We start from the raw sequence: 21,487 nt of genomic DNA, 5'->3' as shown, positions 1-21,487 counted from the left end.
AAAAAGTATCAAAGTATCAACTTCATTGAGAACTGGGAAATGTCCAATAAATCTAAAATGTAGGACAAGTAGGAAGCTTCACTGGAGAAGCCAAACCATGGCTTCTCACCACCTTCCACTGAACTGAAGCGACTTGTGCCTGGCGTCAGATTCACAGACTTCACCTGTCCGATCACAGCTGAGCCTGAGAGAGCACACACCTGCTGTGCAGCATTCACAGAGCACCCTGGAACTCTGTGCACACAGGGGCCATGGCCCAGTGTGGAAGCACGGCCTGGTGGACGTCTAGCTTCACACGGTCTAGGAAGTTAGCCTCTTCCTGGTCAGAGAAGAGAGTGAAGAGAAACTAGTTGTGCTTATTCTGATATCTGTCACTCACGGGTGTGGGTATAGAAGTTCCTCTAGGTGAACATGGTGGGGGCAGAAGTGACATTTCTCCTTCTCCACATTGACTAGTCTGTCTACATTATTCCTCTGTTTTAAGAAAGCTTTACTACATGCCAGTGCTATTTTAAGTGCTTTCCAGAGAGGAACACATTCAATCTTTCCAGCAATCCTAGGGGAAGGCTAATACCTTCTCTGGTTTACAGACAAAAATATTGAGGCTATAGTAAATAATTTGGGATTTGAACCCCGGTAATTCATCTCACCCTGTTCTTATTCAGTGGCTTTCTTTTAGGTCCTCAGACAAGACATGCTCTTTCCTACCTCAGGATCTTTGTATCAGCTTGTGCCACTGCCTACAATGACCTTCCATTTTCTCCCTCTCAGTAAGCTGCTCCATCCCAGCTTCTAGATTTCCACTTAAATAACCCTTCCTAATAAACAGCCCTAATCTGGTACCCCAGATGAGATCAACATCCCCTGTTTTTGTAGACAAGACTCATCACAACTCTTCCATTTTCAATTTTCTATGCATAGAAAAAAAGACTGGTGTTGGAGAGGTTCTAAAATTCTAACAGTGGGTGCCTTTGAATGATAAAGCTGTGGTTGTTTTTTATTTGTTTGATTGGTTCTGATGTTGTTTGTTTTTGTTTTTGCCTTCTGTATTTTTCAAGTTGTCCAGTGATTAGAATATACATCTTACAAGTGAAATAGTTCCAGGTAATAATGAGGTTTGAGATATGCCAGTGAGTGACTGGTAAGATCAGCAGCCTTGTGGAAGTCATTGAACTGAGGTCAGGGAGTCAGATGGGTCACACATGCACACGTTACAAATACCAAGAAAGATGGAAGGCAAGGGAAAGCTGAGGGCTCCATGTTGGAGTCCAAGGGAGGCAGACATGAGATATGGGGAACAGCTGAGGTGAGGGATAGAATGGGAAAATAGGGTGCCAGCAATTATGTGGAACAAGAGCAGCATAAAACATGCATCCGGAGGAGCCACTAGGGCTCAAGCGCAGATAGAATTTGCTTTGAAAGTAGAAACAACAGTGGCCCCTATTGGAGGCGAGTGTGGAGGTGGAAAAGCCTCATTTCCACTCAGGTGAGCAGATGGACTGAGAAGGCAAAGACAGAAGTGAGCTTTCTCACCTTACAATAGGGGTCCAGAAAGCACCAGGAAAGGGAGAGAGGGTTCTGATTGAGACAGGAAAGAAGAGGCTAAGGAGGCTTAAGAATGAGTTTTCACTTGGCCCAGGAGGTACCAGGCATGAAGGAAACAGAAAGCTGAGAAGCTGGCTGGGCCCAGACGGGGCCACTCCATGGGCAGACGCCTGCTACAATATCACAGAGCCTCATGCTTAGTTTAGTGCCCTGTCATCACTGTCTTGAAGTTCTTGATCATTTTAGAACAAGGAGCCCCACCTTTTCATGTTTGCACTGAGCCCCATGAATTACGGAACTTGTCCCGGGCATAGGTATGGGTGGCATAGGTATGAGAGGCCGCTGGTCAGACAGGATCTTGTTGGCTGGGAAAGCCTGGAGGTTTATTCCTTTAACTACTAACTACTGAAGAGCCTCCATGTGTTGAATATTCTGCTAGACACTGGAGAGGATAAGAAGTGAGTAAGAAGTTGCTCGGGTTCGTGCTCCAGTTCACAGGAATTTGAGCCAGGGCTCTCCTGTTGGAAGAGTTTTAGATCAGTATCAGTTGAGGTCAGTTTTATAAGAAAGAACTTCAGTGCAATTTTTAGATTTTATGTTATGTGGACTTTATGATTTTTTGTGACTTCAAGGAAATGTTTCATTAAAATTGATGGCTAGATATGTAAACAATGGCCATTGATCAGTTTTTATATTTGACTTCAGATTTGAAAGATACTTCATTCCTCACAAAAATCCTCTCTTCGACATGTAAATAATTAATCCTTAGGAATTCATTATTTAATTATAGGGTTTGGACAGTAGCCTCTGCGACATGAAAGGGTTCTGTGAGTCTGTATTGTCAGCTGACAGAAGATCAAAATTTGAAAAGAAGTGTTTAGATGCAGAAAATATTCCAAGCCAGATAGTATTTTAATGATGTCATAGAGGAAAGATCTGAGCATAACTGGAGTTTTAAGACATTCTTGGAGTGAGCCTTTAGGGAAATAGCTTGTATTCTGCTTTTCTGTTCTGGCAGGGTTATTACCTTGAAGCCACTAGCGCAGAAATCGGGAACTTTTCTAGAGACTAGTATCAGTTCATCAGAAAGAGATGACTTCCTAGACAGTGTGCTCTGCTAGAAAAATCAGAACCAGGAGCCAAAAGATCTAAGTATCTCTGTTCCTAAAACAAAGCACTGCAGCCCTCCACACCTCAGTTTACCCATCTGTGAAGAGTGATACCAGGCAAGAGGATCTCTATACTGACCTTTGTGTAGTCAGGCCTGAACGGTCTAGGCACCAGCACTTCAGGAATCCAGCATCCCACATAAAAATTAAGTTCACTGGTAATTCCAGTCAAAGAAATTAACCTCAGAAAATGGAAGATTTTGCTGTAAGATGTGGTAAAAGAAGAGGGGAATAAAAAAGGAAAATATAAAAAGAAAGGGTAGGAGGTGACAAGGTGAGGACAGCGACATAAGCCCCATGCTGTAAATATCTGCCAGACCCCAGGAGAGGACATTCTCACAGCCACATCCGGCTTGGGGTCCCATTTGAAGACTGGGACAATGAAGGAGTCTAACACCACTGCAGAACAGTGACTAGTTTAGGACTGAATTGTAAGCATCCCTGTCATTCCAGGCCCTCCATCTTCCCAGCTAGCAGGAATTTCTCACTGTTCTTTTTTCTGTAAGACATCAGCCCCCTGCTGCTCCACAGGGTGCCCTCCTCTCACTTAGGAATTCAGTTCCCCTCACTTTCTTCTATAGCAGAATGTCACTCCCACACCATCTCCCCAAGGTCTAGCCAGTGTTGCATGTGAAAACTCAGTAATATATTCTGGGGAATAGAAGGCCCTCCCCCAGCTCATTCCCTCAGCAAGGACACTGGTTAATTCCAGAACTCCCCCTGCCTGTTCTTCCTTCCTCCAGGCTGACTTCACCGAGTGTACAGCTCTGCTGCTACCAGCGTGATGGTTTTGACAGAGCAGGTCCGTTCATACTGCTCCCTGTGTCAGAAAAATACCTCTCTTGACTTCGGGGTGACGTTCAGCCCTTTACCTGGATGGAATGATCTCACTGACTCTTAGTTATCTCTGTACTTGGTCACGTGAAGTTCTTTGGCTTCACTCTTTGGGCTACTTAGTATCACCATGGCCCATGCCCTGTTCCTGCCTTTGTACAGGCTGTTCCTCTGCCAAGAATGACCTTTCCCGCCTCCTCTGGCCCATCTTGGAGCCTCACCTCTGACTCTCCTCCTATAGAAGAATTCCCTTTGATCACTGAGGCCATTGATCCCCAGTGTGTCTCTCAGAATGTTTGGAAGAAAGGTTCTTCAGCCCCATACATTTGGGACATGACTCAACTGTCCATTGGCTCCCTGGAATTTGTAATAAATATTTAACTATTAAAGGCTCGGAAAAAGATTACAGCAGAAAGACCTACTTAGCTATCTTTAACCCAGTGTTTTCCAAACCAACTTGAACATTTAACTTCTTTTTTTATAAACCGTTTTAACCCTTCTTTGGAAAAATCTGCCTTAATCTGATTTAGAAAGAATCTCCTTTGCTTGTATAGTTCCCCAGGCCTAGCTCTATCAGAGTCTAAGTTACCACATGTCACTTTAACTGGAGAGTCATTTTCTGATAGGTCTTTCATGCAACAGAAAGACTGCAAATGCCTTGGTGATAAAATAATCACTATGTTTTGTCAGTGTTTTGTATCTAATACCTAGAATACATTTTAAATATCTGATACATACATCATAAACAAGTACATTGTTGACTGAAAAAAGGACCACCTACTTCATTGCTATTGATAATTAACATACATTATTTGAATAGTGTGTGTAATACAATGACTTTGCCAAAATATGCCCATATGCAAGACAGTCTACAATTCATATTATTGGCGTGCTTTCTGCCAGTGCCATATTTATGGGAGTCTCTTAATGTCCTTATCCTAAAGATGAGAGTATACACTTGGTCTGACATGTCAACTTTGCTTCAATATAGAAATTTCTTTATTGTTTAGGAGTCATTTTTTGATGTATTATTGTTGTTTTGTGTTTTGTTTTTGGGAAGACCAAACTAAAGATTACATCAATTGAATATAACTTGAATAGAACTCTTTTTTTATTATTCATTTGAGAGAAAGAGACAGAACAAGAGCATCAGCAGGGGTGAGGGTCAGAGGGAGAGGGACAAGCAGACTCCCCACTGAGCAGGGAGCCTGATGCGAAACTTGATCCCAGGACCCCAGGATCATGACCTGAGCCTAAGGCAGACGCCAAATTGACTGGGGCACCCCTTGAAGAGAACTCATAATCTCCATTTGCCAGGAGGATCCTGAGAACTTGGAGACCTCTCTAAACCACTCAGTTGAGAGGTCCTAACCCACTAGCCCATTCGCCAAGAAAAGATTCTTCCTTTACCTGCTACCACTTACAAAGCCACTACTACTTAGGAGACCCCCACAGTTTACCTACATATGTGCTGAGGGCCCTCTTCCATTATGGGTCAGGAGGTCTGGGTGTGTGCAGACAAGTAACAGATCTCATGGGGAGAGAAAATGCTCAAGGCATTAATAGTGACTCAGCATTTGAAGGGGAAAGAAGAACATAATCAGAATAGATAGCTCTCTGTGCGGTATCCTTAAGGGAAAAAATAAAAAAAAAGAACTCTAAAGTTATGTAAATTCCTGGGGAGACTAGGGAAGTTATTACAAAGGAGCAATCTGAGAAAAAGAAAGAGTTCTTGGAACTCAAAGACGTTGCTCAAAATGGAATTAAGTATCTTGAAGCTCAGGTGGAAGAATTACCGCATGGAGAAGAAAAACTCAAAGAAATAGAAATTACGAGTGCAAAGTGAAGATGCATATGAAGGATACATCTTATTGTTGGTACAGGGTGAATAGGTTCAACCTTCTTGAAGAGTAATCTGGGACTCTCCATCTAATATCAAGCTGCATATACCCTATTATAAGGTATTGACAATTCTAAGAACTACCCTACAGTATAAGAGCTCTAAATCTAAAAACTAATGTTCAAAATGTTTTCTCATTGCAAGCTCATTGTCGCAGCAAAAATCACAAGAAACTTAGGTGTTCATCAGTCAGTATGGAATTGGTTAAATAAATTAGGGCATATCCATGAATGGATTCCTATTTAGCCACTAAAAAAGTGAGATCTGTATATACCAACTTGGAATATAGCTCCACAAAAATACTAGTAAGAGAACAAAAAGCATAGTATAGAGAATTACACAGCATGACCTTGTTTTTGTTGAAAACATTTTAACAACATGTGTAGATAAGTATAAACTTTTATGTATGTGTATGTATGTTTGCTTTCATAAGCATAAAAAACAGTTTAGAATGATACCCTCGCACACTACTGACAGTAATTACCTCTGGAAAATGGGGCTGGAGAGTCAGGCAAGATGTTCACTTCTTTATATACTTCAGAATAAATGTGTGAGGTTGTGAACTCTTTCAATTCACTTTTGTAAACTTGTGTATTTTCCAAATTTTCGGTAATAAAAATTGCTTCTTTAACTAAATTTTTTAACTGTTAAAAAGATAGAAAAAATCAAAACACAAGAAGCCATTTGTAAGTAAATATGGCAAGCCTGTGGAAGGGTTTGCTGAGGTCTTGGTAAAGGCAGAGTCAAGACTAGAAACAGGAAAAAAAAAAAAAAACCAAAAATCAGTGGAATTCCAATACCAAAGAGAAACAGAGATGTTTACAAAATTCTTAAAACACAAGTGGGAAAAAATTTAAAAATTGCTGTGAGCAAAATTATTAAGAATCATGAAAAACTGGGGCACCTGGGTGGCTTAGTTGGTTAAGTGTCCAACTCTTGATTTCAGCTCAGTTCATGATCTCCGGGATTGTGAGGTTGAGCCCCATGTCACGTCGGGCTCCACGCTCAGTGGGGAGTCGGCTTGAGAGTCTCTCTCTCCCCCTCCCTCAACCCCTCCCCACCACACAACTCTCTCTCAAATAAATAAATCTTGTAAAAAAAAGAATCATGAAAAGCCAATTGACTATGACTTTTTAAAGAGGAGCCTACTTTAAGTCAGACACAGAAGTTGGAGATGATGTTTTCTTGTAACCATTTAAGGAACTAGTGCAGAATATTTTGATCCAAATGGAAAGTGTATTCTTGGTAAATTAATTTTTCAATTTGGACTCAATAAAGATAATCATAACTGTCATATGTGAAACACTTAAAATGGGTAAAGTCTCTGCCAAGTACTTTATATGCATATTCTTCTAAAAAGCATGACAGTCTCAGAGGAAGTGCAGGTGCTACCCTTATTTGCATTTTATAGACAAAGGCATCGAGATACACAAAAGCTGGTGTTTGTGTGCTTCCATAGGCGTAAAAAGCGTAACGTTCAATAACTGGCAGCATGTCACACTGGAAGTCAGTGGAAGAACCAAGACCCCAACTCATGGCCGTCTGATACCATTGCCTCCACCTCCAGAGTGGGAGCCATGGGCAGAGGCTCTCGAAGTCAACATCAGATCCCTGTGCCTGTAGCACATAGTCTCAGGTTTTAAAGAATACTTGATCAAAGTGAAGAGGAGGTCCATCATGTATAACATATTATTATTACCTGATAATTGGCATATTCTACCTTATATAAAACCTGCATCAGTTCATTCTTTTTTTTTTTTCTGCTCTGTTACAATGCCATTGACTACAGTCCCTATGCTATAACAAAATTTTATCCTCATGGCTTATTCATTCTGTAACTGGAAGCCTATATCTCCCACTCCCCTTCACCCATTTTGTCCATCCCCCAAAACCCTCTCCCCTCTAGCAACCATCAGAATGTTCTCTGTATTTATGGGTCTCTTTCTGCTTTTTTAGTCTTTTGTTTCTTTTCTTTTTTAGATTCAACATATAATGAGATTATATGGTATTTGTTTTTCACTTAGCATAAAACTCTCTAGGTCCATCCATGTTGTTGCAAATGGCAAGACTGCATTTCTCTTTTTTATGGTGGAGTAATAGCCGTGTGTGTGTGTGTGTGTGTGTGTGTGTGTGTGTGTGTGTGTGTACGTACCACTTCTCTATCCATTCTTCTGCTGATGGATACTTTTTCTGTCTTATTACATGTACTATAATGCCCTCAAGGTCCATCTCAGTCCATGTTGTCACAAATCACAAATGGTAGGATTTCCTTCTTTCTCAGGCTGAACAATGTTTATAAATATATTGTATATATATTCCATATATATACACACACACACACACCTCTCTATATACACATCTATATATATATCTCTGTATAGATGTATATATATAAAATTTTCTTTGTCCATTCATCTATAGATGGACACTTAGGTTACTTGGTTTTCTTCCACATCTTGGCTATTGTAAATAATGTTGCAATAAACACAGGGTCCATATATCTTTTTGAATTACTGTTTTCATTTTCTTTCTAAATACCCAGTAGTTGAATTACTGGATCATATGGTGTTTCTATTTTTAATTTTTTTAAGAACCTCCATACTGTTTTCAACAGTGGCCACATGAATTTACATTCCCACCAAGAGTGCACAAGGGTTCCTTTTTCTCTAATCCTCATCAGCACTTGTTATTTCTTGTCTTTTTGATTCTAGCTATTCTGACAAGTGTAAGGTAATATCTCATTGTGGTTTTGATTTGCATTCCCCTGATGATGAGTGATGTTGAGCATTGTTTCATGTGTCTGTTGGCCATCTGTATGTCTTCTTTGGAAAAATATCTATTCAGAGCCTCTGCCCATTATTTAATCAGATTATTTGTTTTTTTGGTGTTGAGTTTTATAAGTTCTTTATAGATATATCATTTGCAAATGTCTTCTACCATTCAGTAGGTTGTCTTTTTATTTTGTTGATGGTTTCCTTTGCTGTGCAAAAGCTTTTTATTTTGGTGTTGTCCCAATAATTTAATTTTACTTTTGTTTTCCTTGCCCAAGGAAACATATCTACAAGAATGTTGGTATTGGCCTCTGTTTATTCTTAAATTAACTTTCCAGGTAATTCAAAAAACTGTTGCTTCCTAGCACTCCTGGGAATATGTGAAATAGAGAATAAGTATTCCTACCATAGCAATAAGCAAATAGGTAAAATTAACATAAAATAAAATTTGTTCAATATTCAGAATAAGAAAGTGGTAGCCACTTTATCTCAAAATTTATAATCTTAGACATGTAGGAACTAGTTTATTTTTATTGTGCCTTTTAGAGAAGAAGAGATATATAGGAGATTAAGTTCTATATGTTACATTATTTAAACAATTACACTTGCATTGATGCATTTTTTGCATGTCGTGAAAACTTTAGATAGCTGGCAACTCACACCATATACTTCAGTCAGCATAGAACATTCTGAAATTACTAAGTAGTCTCTTTTTTAATAGAGTGTCAATTGTAGGTTACAGATCATAGCCAGATGGGATGAGCCACAGGAACCAGGGTAAGAAGTTGAGATAAATAGGTGGTACATAGAATCCCTTGGTTGAATACTTTGGCCTAGAGATCAGTTGCTCCAGGACTATCAGTTGACAGACTTCAGTGATCATCAGAGCCTAGGAATCTGGATTCCTAACAAGGAGATCCAAGAGCTTTGGACATGGGCCATTCCATGTGGACCTGACCCCATGTGTGAACATGACCCAGAGATGCTGGCCTGGTACTATGTGGGTGTGGTTCAGAGGAGAGAGCCAAGATGGACCTTGCATCTCCCTGAGATGCGGCAAGGTTTCTGTAATTTGAGTTATCTGGGATTGGTATCAGAAGAGCCCCATCTGTGGTTCTTTAAGGACTCCTTCCGTGGTGGAAGAATGGATTTTGCAGAAGAGTGTGCAAAATAAGGCAAATAGTGTTATTGGTCTTCCAGTCCCTTAAGGCAGCCAGTTTCTCCCATTCCAGGGCCCATGCCCTTGATGATGTCCCTTTGCCTTTTTAACTCCTACGCTGAGGTGGGTGGTTAGGAGTAACAGGTGAATCAGAAACACATAGGACAGTTCCTGATGCATTAAGACTCTGCAATGTTAAGTTATTTTTATAAAATATGAATTTTTCTTTGGATATTATCCCAACATTCCCCCAATTAGACTTCCCTGATTTCTCTTTCTAGACGGATCATCAAAGACCACCTCCCCTCCTCACTCACTACCCTGTAATTTTGCATTACATCATTGTGCAATCCCTCCAAAATGTCTAGTTGTCTCCCCTACCAGACAGGCATTATCATGATAGCAGGCAATGTGTTCTTAGAGCCTAGCACAGTGTGCTGCACGTAACCAGGCACTGAATACACATTTAGCAAATGAGTTAATTAATAATTTTAAGGGTTCTCTTTCTTAAGAATTCAGGTTTTTCTTTTTCTATTGTGGAAATAAGCTTAGAAAAGCTAAAGCAAGCTTTTATGTTCCTCTGTGGTCTGTAAAGCCTCACTACCACCCACACTGTTCTTGATTGCTTTATTTATTTTGTACCCCAAGAAAAATGATCAGTACCATTGCATTAGGTAGCTTCATAATGTAGTCTCAAGAACAGCTCTGAATAGTTTTCAAAGTAATCAATGATATTGCTGTGAAATTGTTGCCCAAATGAAGAGCTCTTGTGCAATGAATCCGTGAAGCAACAGACAGTTTTCTTTGTTAATACTTTCGTGGCTAAAGAAGCTATTATCTGAAGCAGTAGTAAAAACTTTTCTCAGCAGGTGAGAGCTGTCTAAATTTGTTTCCTAGCAACAAGTTCCTCAAAGGCACTAGAATTTTCGGTATACTTTTTGGTTTGGAGGAGAGGTGGGGTGGGCGTTGTATGTCAGAGCAATGTTCCTAACTCCTTCCAGTCAGTGACGCATAGGACATCTTATTGAGTTACACCAGAGGATCCATCTAGAAACGTCAACTCAATAAAAATGCATCAAGCACCTACCTGTGTAAAGAACTGTGAAAGAAGAATTATGCCGATTCTTTCTGGCCCCAGTAGTTCAATAATTTAACAATTTGTCAATCTAGGAACCTCACCCGCAGCCATCTCCGTGGATAGGAAATGAGGAGTTAGGGGGCTCCCCAAAACATTTAGGGATATTCCAGTGTGGATGTTTATTTAACTCGAATTGTACTTATCAGTTGGAGAAATGAAGAGCGGAGGGAGACAATCTGGGAGAGAGATTTGGGACAACGGTACAGTGCAAATTGTCGACAGAGGAGACATCTTACCCAAGCAAAACTCTCTCCATAGCCTACCTTTCTAGCTCCAATTTCATGGACTTATCATATCTTCTTAATATGGCTTTCCAAATTGGCCTTTTGGTAATAACAATCACAGTAAAACACTAGATAGGCCAGCCTTACATTACTATTTCTCATGTATTATCTTATTTAACTCTTAGAACAGCTCTTTGGAATAGCCACATTATTATTTCTGTCAATCCCAGAGCGTTGAGACAATTTGCCAAAGTCACACTATTACTAAAAAATGGCAGAGCTTGGAAAAATATTGCTCACCAAAGTGACTAATCTGACTTATCCAGATCCATGTGGGTGGCATGGCAAGATCTTTCTGTAGGTCTGAGGACACTATGACTTGAATGTTCAGTCGTAGAGGTGACCCGGAGTCATGTGAATCTCAGCATGCAAATTGTTCATATCAATCATGGGGACTTACTTGCCATTCCCAATTAAATCTACTACCCTGAAAAGGACCCCTTTGGATATAACCACAGTATATCTCCCCAACCCCCCCCACAAAAAAAAAGGATTTGGAAGCAAGCTGAATTGTCTGGTGGGCTGCCACACTGAACAAACTGTCTGCACAGTTGGCACACTCCTTCCCAGCATAGGCACCGTGCAATTTTTTCTTCTTTTACGGCCATCTTGAATAAGGAAAAACCTGGCATTGATTTCAAGCCCCCCACTCCAATACTCCCCAGAAAAGCTTTTTACTTCTTGGAAAAGAAAACGTGTCCACTTACCCAAATAAGCATGAATTGAGAAGATCATAATTTTTAGGAGGAGTTTAATTTAATGGAATAATGTGTCAGAACAGGGCCTATGAGAATGAGGTGCAATGTCAATATGAACCAGAAGCAAGAGAATGCTGAGTCTAAGCCATTGAACTAGGCAGCTAGGCCCCTCCTATTTCTCTCTCCCCAGGACCAGGCATGGGAGACAGACTGAGCATCAAGGGATCTCAAAATTCTAGGATGTTCTGGGGCAGGGAGATGAGCACGCAGTGAGATAGGGCAGTTGATGTCCATGTTTGCTCTGTGGGCTACTTCTCCCAATTATAATGTTGTCAGCTCCAGGCTCCCCATGTTTTCAGTCAGCAGATGTACCTTCAAAGGCAATACAATGCCTTTTTCAGTTGGAATGGGTTACTCAACATTTTTTTTAACACACTTTTTTTTCCCCCTTTGTTTCAGAAGCTGCCCTTTAAAGACAGGCATTTTACTTGCAGCAAAATGTAAGTACGTTTTCTTCTTGAAATGATACCAACTTCTCAGTTGTAATTCCTCAAACCTCCTCTTTCCGGCTCCCATCTCACATTGCTGCCTCTTTAAAGCCTGGCGCAACAAATGCAGCCACAGTGTGAATCTGCCACTTCACGCATCTGTCTAGCATCGCGCAGCATTTCGCCAACCGTTTGGGAAGCAGATTGAACCCGATCATGGCTGCTACTACGTTATATCTAGAAAATCAGGAAAAAAGTGAAGAGGAAAATTTAGATGGTATTCTTCTAGACGTGATGATCATGTGACACGGAACATTTGAATATTCAGGTTCTCTCAAATGGCTAATTTATTGCTCTTTGCTCAGTTGTTCTTCACAGTCACAGGCTGTTTCATATTTAATAGCACGGTAGTTATCTTAATAATGCCTTCCTGTGTGTACTGCATTGCAACCACTCTGTGAACTCACGTTCCTCCTAGGACGCATCTCCTGTGCATTGTTTCTTTACTCTTGGTACTCTTAGTGTCTATAGCCAAATTAGAAACCCCGTCTATTTTAAAAGACCAAATAAAATTACACCAGGTCCAAACTGGGAGTTTGAAATATGAGTATCACATCTGTCTCTGGATTAATTTGATACCACCCAGGTTCAAAAAAGGGGATAGATATGAATTCAGTATAAAGACTCTAGCTACTCAAAAGTAGTTCAAATGGTGCTGAGTTGCTTATCACTACAGATAAGTAAGCAGGAGATCAACAGCCATAAGGTAAAAGGTCAAGCCAGGTAAACCAAGAATGTACGTCAACTCCCAGCTCCTGATTCATACAGAGTTTCCAGTGGAGGATGAATGTGAGTAGTCCCTGAAAGATTTAATTAGACGTTCTTGGACCCAGGAGAATCGAAAGGTCTCACTCTAATTATACATATTATGCAGGTTCTAATAAATTCTCTTTTGAATCAATCAGTCCCTGAGAAGCCTAGATATTCAGCTGAGCTGCAAGAAAAATTCACTTTTTGCTGATTTCCCTGGATGATATCTTTTGTTTGCTCTCTAGAGTAAATTGATCCCTTTGCTATACACCAAATATTCAAACACCAGCACAAGCAACATTCACCCTTAAAACCATTCAGATTTTATGTCAAAGCATTATGCATTCACTGGAATTTTTTTTTAAATGTCAGTATCTGGATTATATTGCTTTGGTCTTTATTGCATTATCAAGACACCTGCGTGTTATGAATGTTTTAAGCAGCTTTTAGCTATAAAGTCAGTCGTGTTAGGTTTTATGAGCTGTCTCCGTTTTCTTGTGCTATCCTAAGTATTTTATTTGTACAAATTTTAACTTTTGCCTGTATTCTTTCTGCTGAACATAGAAATTGTTTGGGAGAACAGTCTGTGTTTACCTTCCTGCATATTCATATTCGGGAGCTTTCTCACACTCTATCTGTCCATTTGGGTTTGTCACTGATTTTCAATAATGTAATGTTAAATACTAAAAGATGCTTGATTTATGTGCATGGTGAGAATTGGACGAAAGGCAGTTTAAGATAACATTTTCAGTCATTAACTGCAAGTATGCAACTATAAACACAAATGCGACTCTTACCTTCAGATCCCTTTATCAAAATGTTGGTTGAAAGCACCTTGTATCTCCTGGGGGGGTTGTGTGGGGGGGCAGTTAGCTAGCTCTTTTACATTAGGAGATTAATTTGTGATGGCTTTATTTTCCCGGGTTTTTTTCCCTCAAGCATATACAGAGTGCCTGGTGACCTATTTTATTAGTAAATACTTTGAGAAGTAACCTTGCACCATCCAGACAAAAACAGGTCTCCACACCTCTCCACGTCGTCTCTGAGCAACTGGTGGAAAGTTGGTCTGACCCATGGAGTCATGGAAACGTATTAAAATCACCAGGCAATTGTGACTTGGGTTCATTTTGGCAGTCAGACTCCATCATCCCCTCAGGAGCTGGCATTATGTCCTAATGATGATTGTGTTATACAACCAATACAAATGGAAAACGACCTAATCAGCACGCATTCAGACAAGGCTTGATCTGTAGTGAATGGCAGGAGGCTTTCCAAGTCCAGGGCCTGGAAATGTGTATGGGCCACATAAAATCCCAGCGCTGCTGAAAGAGGGCTGTGTAGCCAAGTCTGGAAGATATAGGAGAAAGGGGGTGGGTGATAGAAGGAACTCAGGATGAAAACTCAGAGGCTTAATGTCTGGGTCCCAGATCACTCCCTCTGAAGTGGTATGATTTTGAGAATGTTAGTTAACCCCTCAGTTTCTAAGTGTCTTTATTATGGGTTGGAGGAAGAAAAAGGAAAGCATTTTTTCCTGCCTCTGTCAAAGGGTTGTTGTAATAATCACATTAGGTAACATTTCGGAAGGAGTTTGCCATCTAAACGTGCTTTGTATCTTTAAGGGATACTTGTTGTGTCCTTACTAGAGGCCCTGTCTGTCTCAGGGGGATCCCTGGGATTGGGGGGGGTGGGGCACACTTTGGGCCTTAAAATCAATACTACATAACAGAATAAAATAGAACCATATTGGGCCAAAACAGGCCCCTGGAAAGACTTACACCCACATTTTTTGTTTCTTTTTAACTACAAATATTCTTTGGGACCACTGCCTCTGGTGAAAGAGAATTGTCTTCTGGGTGGTATGGGTGAGAAAGTTGCCAAACAAACCTGAATTATCCAGAGGCCTGTAAAATGCGCAATTGCTTTTTAAGAGGCATGGTGATATTGTGTGTTCCTTTCGATTTTTGGCAGTAACGATTTTCTGCAATTTGTGGTTTTGCAATTTCTCTTTAAACAGACAACACTCTGGCTCTCATTCAATGCCCCCCTGGTTGGGGGAAAGGGGGAGGAGAGAGAGAGAGATTCCCTGGGACTCTGACCACTCCAGAAAAAAAAAGGAAATGTTAATGAAAGAAGTCAGAAAGAATGCTCCAGACTAGTAGAAGCTAGTTGGTTAGTGGGGAAGAAGCAACTTTTAATAAATTGCATGGTGTGGTTGGGATTTGATCTGGGGCTTTTGTCCGCTGGCACAGGTCTGTTCCCCTTAACTCTTCTTGACTCTGCTGAGCTTTGTCTGGATTGCAGTCTCAACCCCATCTCTCTTTTTTTTTTCCTGTATTCAACCAGCCTGGTCCCTTCTACTGGCTTCCTTCTGCTTCTCCTGTCCTTGGTGGGATTCCCTTTAAGTACTCCATCTCTAGGCATCTACCTATCAATTGCATCAATAACTTGGTTTGTGTAAATTATTTGACAGGATTTTCGCCCTCATTCCGGGGGCATTTTCTTCTTCCCCAAGGCTGAAATGCTTTTTACAGAGGAAGGCCTGTGGCCAGCGCTGCAGATGCGGAGCAAGGATATAGCCTTTATCTAGACAAGAGTGATACATTCTGTTTCTATTCATCACCTCTGGAAAGGTTTTGCTGACTTGTGTTTGCTTTTTTATGACTGCTAGGCGCTGTGCTGAAGGATTTAAAGCTGCACCCGGGGTAAACCTTGTATTCCCTCTCTGTTCACTTCTTTGTATCAGAAAAGCCCACTGTTGTCCCCTGAGCAGATTCCCTGGGTTTATGCGCCTAGTTCCCAGGCTTTCTCTGCACAGAGGCCATTGCACAGGCCATCTATTTCCTCTCTTTTCATGACCCAAATGTCATTGCTTCTTTTGCTTCTAGGAGCAATATAAAGATAATTGCTACTCCTATATTAATTGTAGTTTTCACTTATTTGAGGAAAGATGATCTTCTGGTGTATGTATTCTTAAAGTTTAGGGAATTGTTTGCACTGTGCCATTATAAATCACGGATTTTCATTTTGGAAGATGGCTCAACACGATGCAGTGCAACAACCCGCCCCAAGCCATCCTCCTCCCAACATCTTTAGGACCCCACTCCCTAGCCCATGGAAGTCCAACCCATTTTTAATAGCTCAACACTTCCAACTTTCTTTTACTAACCTGAGATAACCTTCAGGTGGTTCTTGCTAGTTTTGCCTTCTGGAGCAGCTCAGAAGTTGACTCCTTCTTCCATATGACAACCCTCCAAATATTTTGGAATCTGATCCCATATACTCTCCTTCCTTGTCCAGGCTAAACATCCCCTGTTGCTTCAGCCATCCTTCATATGACTTGGTTTAGTTACCCTTTCCATTTGCCCCAGTCACAGCAGAGCAAAAAAAAAAAAAAAAAAAAAGTTCTTATTCCGGACATGTTATTTCTATTACGATAACCTAAGAGTACATCACAAATTTTAATAGCACTTTAGTCCTGAGGTTAATCCCAAAACCTCTAGTTGTGCTGTATAAAAGCTGCTATAAAAACAAAGGTTTTTCCAGTCCTATATTTATGCACTTGGTTTTGAATACTACACAAACCTGTACATTTATTCCTGTGACACTTACTAGTTTTCAGAATACTAGTGGAAACTGTTAGGAGCTTTTTGAATTTGAATTACTTTAAACCTAACTGTTTCAGTTTGGGGACATATTTGATTTGCCTCAACTTCATTCAAAAGATAGACAAAAACAGTGACTATCTGGGTTTTAAGCATTGGCAATGGAATCATGTTTTATTCATCGTCTTCTTCGTCTCTCCTGAAATGTCTGTGACATTCTGTTAAACAACCAGATGCTCAATAAATGCTTTTAGGAAATCACTCAACAAAATGTGGTACAGGCAGCTTTCCAACATCCTGACACAGAGCTATCTTTAGAGTGATATCGGTGCCTTTTGGAAACTGAGAATAATACAAATTTTACACTACCTTGCTAATGTTGGTCAATTTTATAGCATTATATATTTCACTAACAGTATGATCGTCAGGGCTAGATTGCCTGGATTCTAATCATACTGGATTTTGCTATCTGTTTGCTTTGGAGCAAGTTACTCTACCTCTCCAGGTCCATGTCCTGATATGGAAAATGATGCTATTAAGTTATGTGTATCTGCCTCATAAGGTTGTTATGATGTTTAAGCAAGTTAATCCATGTAAAGAATGGAGAACAAAAATCAATAATATAAAAACAATAATTAGTGGTAGTAACAGTTGTATTGTCACTTTTATCGTTATTCTCAAGCTACACTAGTATAACCACCCTATCATAAGAGGAACAAAGGGAGTTTGGCATAATTTATTCATAGTGAACCCATATTGTCTCCAAATAATAATTTTATGATCAAAATGTTTGTGTAACCTAAATATAACTCAGCTGCTCCATGGCCCTCTAAGTTTCGGTATATATTCAAAGGAAACACAAAAATCTAAACGAATGAGAACAATGTAAATTTTTATTAAAATCCCTCGGAGGGGAATTATATTACATTCCACAGTGAACTATTCTAAAGACTGTTAGCCAAATTTCTCATGGTAGCTGCTCAGAAATCTTGCCCCTCTCTCTCCCTACTGCTCTCTATAACAAAATGCTAAAGGGGCACCTGGCTGGCTCAGTCAGAAAAGCATGTGATTCTTGATCTCAGAGTTGTGAGTTCAAGCCCACGTTGGGTGTAGAAATTGCTTAAATAAATAGAACTTTAAAAAAAATTTTTTTAAATGCTAGCTTGTGTTGCTGTTTTCCTCACTTACCTCTTCTCTTTCAAATATGCCCAGTTCCCAGGATTAATAAATTGCTAGTCTATTATTTTCTGTCTCTCACAATGTACATCTCATGTAATTTCAGTGTGGCCCTTCTAGGCTGCTTCTGGAATAAATTATATATATAGTTTGGAATATATATATGTGTGTATGTATGTGTGTGTGTATATATATATGTGTGTGTGCACATATATATATATATATATATGTATATATATATATATATATGTATGTATTATTTGGCCCAGGTTTTTGTGGATTTGAAAAAAATTGTTACAAATATCATTACATTTTCATATGCCCCCTTTTTTGATCCTATTCTGCTCTATCATTCTCCAGAGAAAAACACAGTCCTGAGTGTTTATCCACATTTTGTTTGTTGAAGAGTTTATTGATATCCACAATATTTTAAGTTTTCATAAATGGTGTGCCATTCTGCACACTTTTTCCAGTCAACATTATGTTTTTGAGATTTACCGAAGTGAACACATGGCTCTGATTAGTTGCTTAAACTCATTGTATAATGAGTTGCTTAAACTTATTGTATAAATGTAATACTATTTATGAATTCATTCTCCTGCTGATGAACAATCAGATTGTTGCCAATTTTTGCTATTAAAAAAAAACGTGCTTCAATGATTATTCTGATAGCCCTTATGCATCTGAGTAGATTTTTCACAAGAGTACCTAGATGTGAAATAGTTGCGTTATAAGGTGTGTACCTCATAAAAATTGCTAGATAATACCAAGTTTCTCTCCTAATGGTTGACTGGCTTGCATTCTTATGAGCAGTTCCTGTGAGTTCCTGCTTCCCAAATATTTGCCAACATGTTGTTTTCAAACTTCAAACTTTTCCAATCTGATGGGTATAAAATGGTGTCTAATTTTTCTAATTTTCAATTCCTAATTTCTAGTGAAGCTAAACATTTTTATGTTTATTGGTCATTCAGTTTTCCTCTTTTGTGAATTGCCTATCCACATCCTTTATTATTTTTAAACTAGTTGCTATTTTATTTTTATGGATTTGTAGAAGTTATTTATCTATTATGATAGTAAACTTTTGTGTGTTATGTGCAAATGTCTTTTCCCAAGCATTGGCCTTTTTACTTATGTGTGCTAATTTTTATTATGGAGATATTTATATTTTTATGGTGTCTAAATTATTGAACGTTTCACTTAGAGTTTATTTCTTCCCTATTCTAACATTGTAAACATATTCTTCTGTATTTTTATGAAGTTTTTATTTCCAATTTATGTTTTTTATTCATATGGAATTTATATTGTATATGGTGTGAGGTAGGGATCCAAATTTAAATTTTTCTCTATGGAAAACGTTGTACTTTCATAAATAGTCCTGATTTCCCCCCCATTGAATTGTTATATTATCTCTGTCATAAATTTGCTTTCCACATATGTCTAGATCTGTTTCTGGGAAATCCAAGTCTGTCCAGTAGTCTTTTGGTCTATCCTGCACCTGAGATACATGATCTTAAATACTCTACCTTTCTGTTAACTCTTAGTATCTGTCAGGGCAAAGTTTTATACCTTGATCTTGATCTTCAATATTGTATAGGCTATTTTTGGCCTTTTACTTTTTCAAGTGGATTTTGAATTCAGTTTCTGAGTTTCCACAAAAATCTCTATTAGAAGTTTTATTGCAATTGCATTGAATTTATGGATTGATCAGGAAAGTTGGCATCTTTATTATTATACTATAGTTTCCCATCCATGAGCATGATACATTGTGCAGAATATTTGAGGTTTCGTGAACCTCAAAAATGTTTTCTTTGTTTTTCCTACAAAATGCCTACATATCTTTTGGCATATTTATTACTCATTACAGTTCATTGCTGCGTGATTGTGCTTTTTTTCTATTTTATTTTAATGCTTGGTTTTTAATCCAGCAACCCTACTAATCTCCCCAAAGGTTTTAATGATATCTCTGTAGATTATCCAAGGATTTTCTACAAAGACAATCATATACTCTTCAAATAAGAATAATTTGGTATCACTCTTTCTAAATTTTGTTGTCTTTGATTTTTTTTTATATTGTTTTTGTGGGCTTCTAATTATGTTAAATACCAGGATGATGACAACCATCCTTTGCTTGTTTCTGACCTTAATAAGAAAGTATTTGAAATTATACTATTAAGAAAATTGTTTGCTATATGTTTTAGTTAAATGATTTCTATTAGCTTAAGAAAGATCTTTCCCATTCCTGTTTACAAAATAAATAAATAAATCAGGATGGTGTGTTGAAATTTATCAAGTATTTTCCTACATCTGGCAAGATAATAATATGGTTTTTTTCTTTTAATTGATTCATGTGGTAGATTATATGCATAGATTTTCTGATGTTCAACTATCATTGCATTCCAGGCATACTCTACTCAGTAGTGCTCTTTAAAATATATTGATATACAATCTATAAGTGTTCTATTTAAATATTTTCATTTATGTTCACTTATGAGAATGCCCTATAGATTTCTCTCTCTCTTTTTCTTTCTTTCTTTCTTTCTTTCTTTCTTTCTTTCTTTCTTCTTTCTTTCTTTCTTTCTTTCTTCTTTTCTTCCTCTTTTTTTGTCATTATATTATTTATATTTACCTAGCATTGTGTTTCTTTGTGCTTTGGAAATGTTATATGTATCTTGCTTTCTTTGAGACTTTCCTCTCTCTTCCTTCCTCCATCCTACATTCCTCACTCTTCCTTGTCTAAAGGTTTTGCTGTTATCTCTACTCAGCCCCTACCCAGGACCCCCAGTCCAAATAAATCTTTAACAGGGGTTTATGCTCCTGCTGCATGGTGATACTGGAGATATCCAAGATCCAATCCCCCAAGCTAGTGAAATTTGGCTCAGTTACTGTTTATAAAGCCAAGTCTGTGTTCTGCAGCCTTCCTAGGCCACAGCTGTAGTCCCAAGCAACAGGTGACATCAGCCTTTTTCTTTCTCCTTTGACATCTTTCTTCCACATTACCTCCTGGTTTCGTGCAGTGGGCCTAGCTCCAGATTTCCACTTGACATCAAGCACTTGTGAACCCCAGTAAACTACAGGTACTGAGTTCCTAGTCTTCCCTGATTGTAGTCCTTCTTCCCCATCCTGATTCCAGACTGAAGCTCAGCTGGAGGGCTTCACCCCTCTACTTATTTCTTCATTTTTCTGTTCTATTATGTACAGAGTTATTGATTTTGTTTGTGAACAAGGCTTTATCTTTTTACTTTTTACTTTGATTTACTTCATTAAGGCCCATAATGGAATGAATTGAGATAATTATGATTTTTTTTTAAGTGCAAAGGATAATAGCAGTAAAAAGAAACACTAGTGTAAAGCTGTTGTATGCTCTCTGCCTGAAAAACACCTCTTTTCCTTTCTGCCTGCCTAAATCTGAATCACCTTTCCCTGGCTACTTATCTAAATTGTGTATTGTGTTCCTTCAGTTTAATCTCATAAATATTTGTTAGGTGCTGTAATATATCAGGCACTATATTAGCACTAAGAATACAGTAATAAGGAGTATGGGTATGTCCCTGTCTTCATGGGACTTATATGTAGTATGGGAAACAAAAATTTATGATACAGTATAATAAGAATAATGCTGTAGCACTTGTAATTAGAATATCCTATTTAACAATTGATTACATACTGATTTTTATTCTAATTTTTACACGTGGGTTAATCATGTTTTCATAGGTCTGAAAGACTGATGAAGATAGTGGATATATATATATATATATATTTTATATTTCTCTTATTTATGTTCATGATTTCACACACAGAACCAGAGATCATTATGCGTGTAAGATTGAGTGGTCTTTATCCACCAGTGGGGGTACAGCAGATTTCAAGGCACGAAAGAACAAAGAGAGGTTGTTTTAAATTTAGCTATAATTGC

The 21,487-nt window shown here is 38.7% G+C and overlaps 1 protein-coding gene across 2 annotated transcripts in view; it reads left to right on the top strand.

The window, feature by feature from the left end:
• Nucleotides 1-21,487, top strand: part of ANKFN1 (ankyrin repeat and fibronectin type III domain containing 1) — a 385,668-nt gene that overhangs the window by 131,116 nt on the left and 233,065 nt on the right. For both annotated transcript variants that reach the window (XM_034640636.1, XM_034640637.1), the window contains exon 2: nucleotides 11,958-11,998. In XM_034640636.1, the coding sequence (XP_034496527.1) occupies nucleotides 11,958-11,998 (41 nt within the window). The remainder of the gene's footprint in view (nucleotides 1-11,957; nucleotides 11,999-21,487) is intronic.

Source organism: Ailuropoda melanoleuca, chromosome 13 (genome assembly GCF_002007445.2).
Source record: "Ailuropoda melanoleuca isolate Jingjing chromosome 13, ASM200744v2, whole genome shotgun sequence".
Lineage (NCBI taxonomy): Eukaryota > Metazoa > Chordata > Mammalia > Carnivora > Ursidae > Ailuropoda > Ailuropoda melanoleuca.
This window is presented reverse-complemented; position numbering and strand designations above follow the sequence as displayed.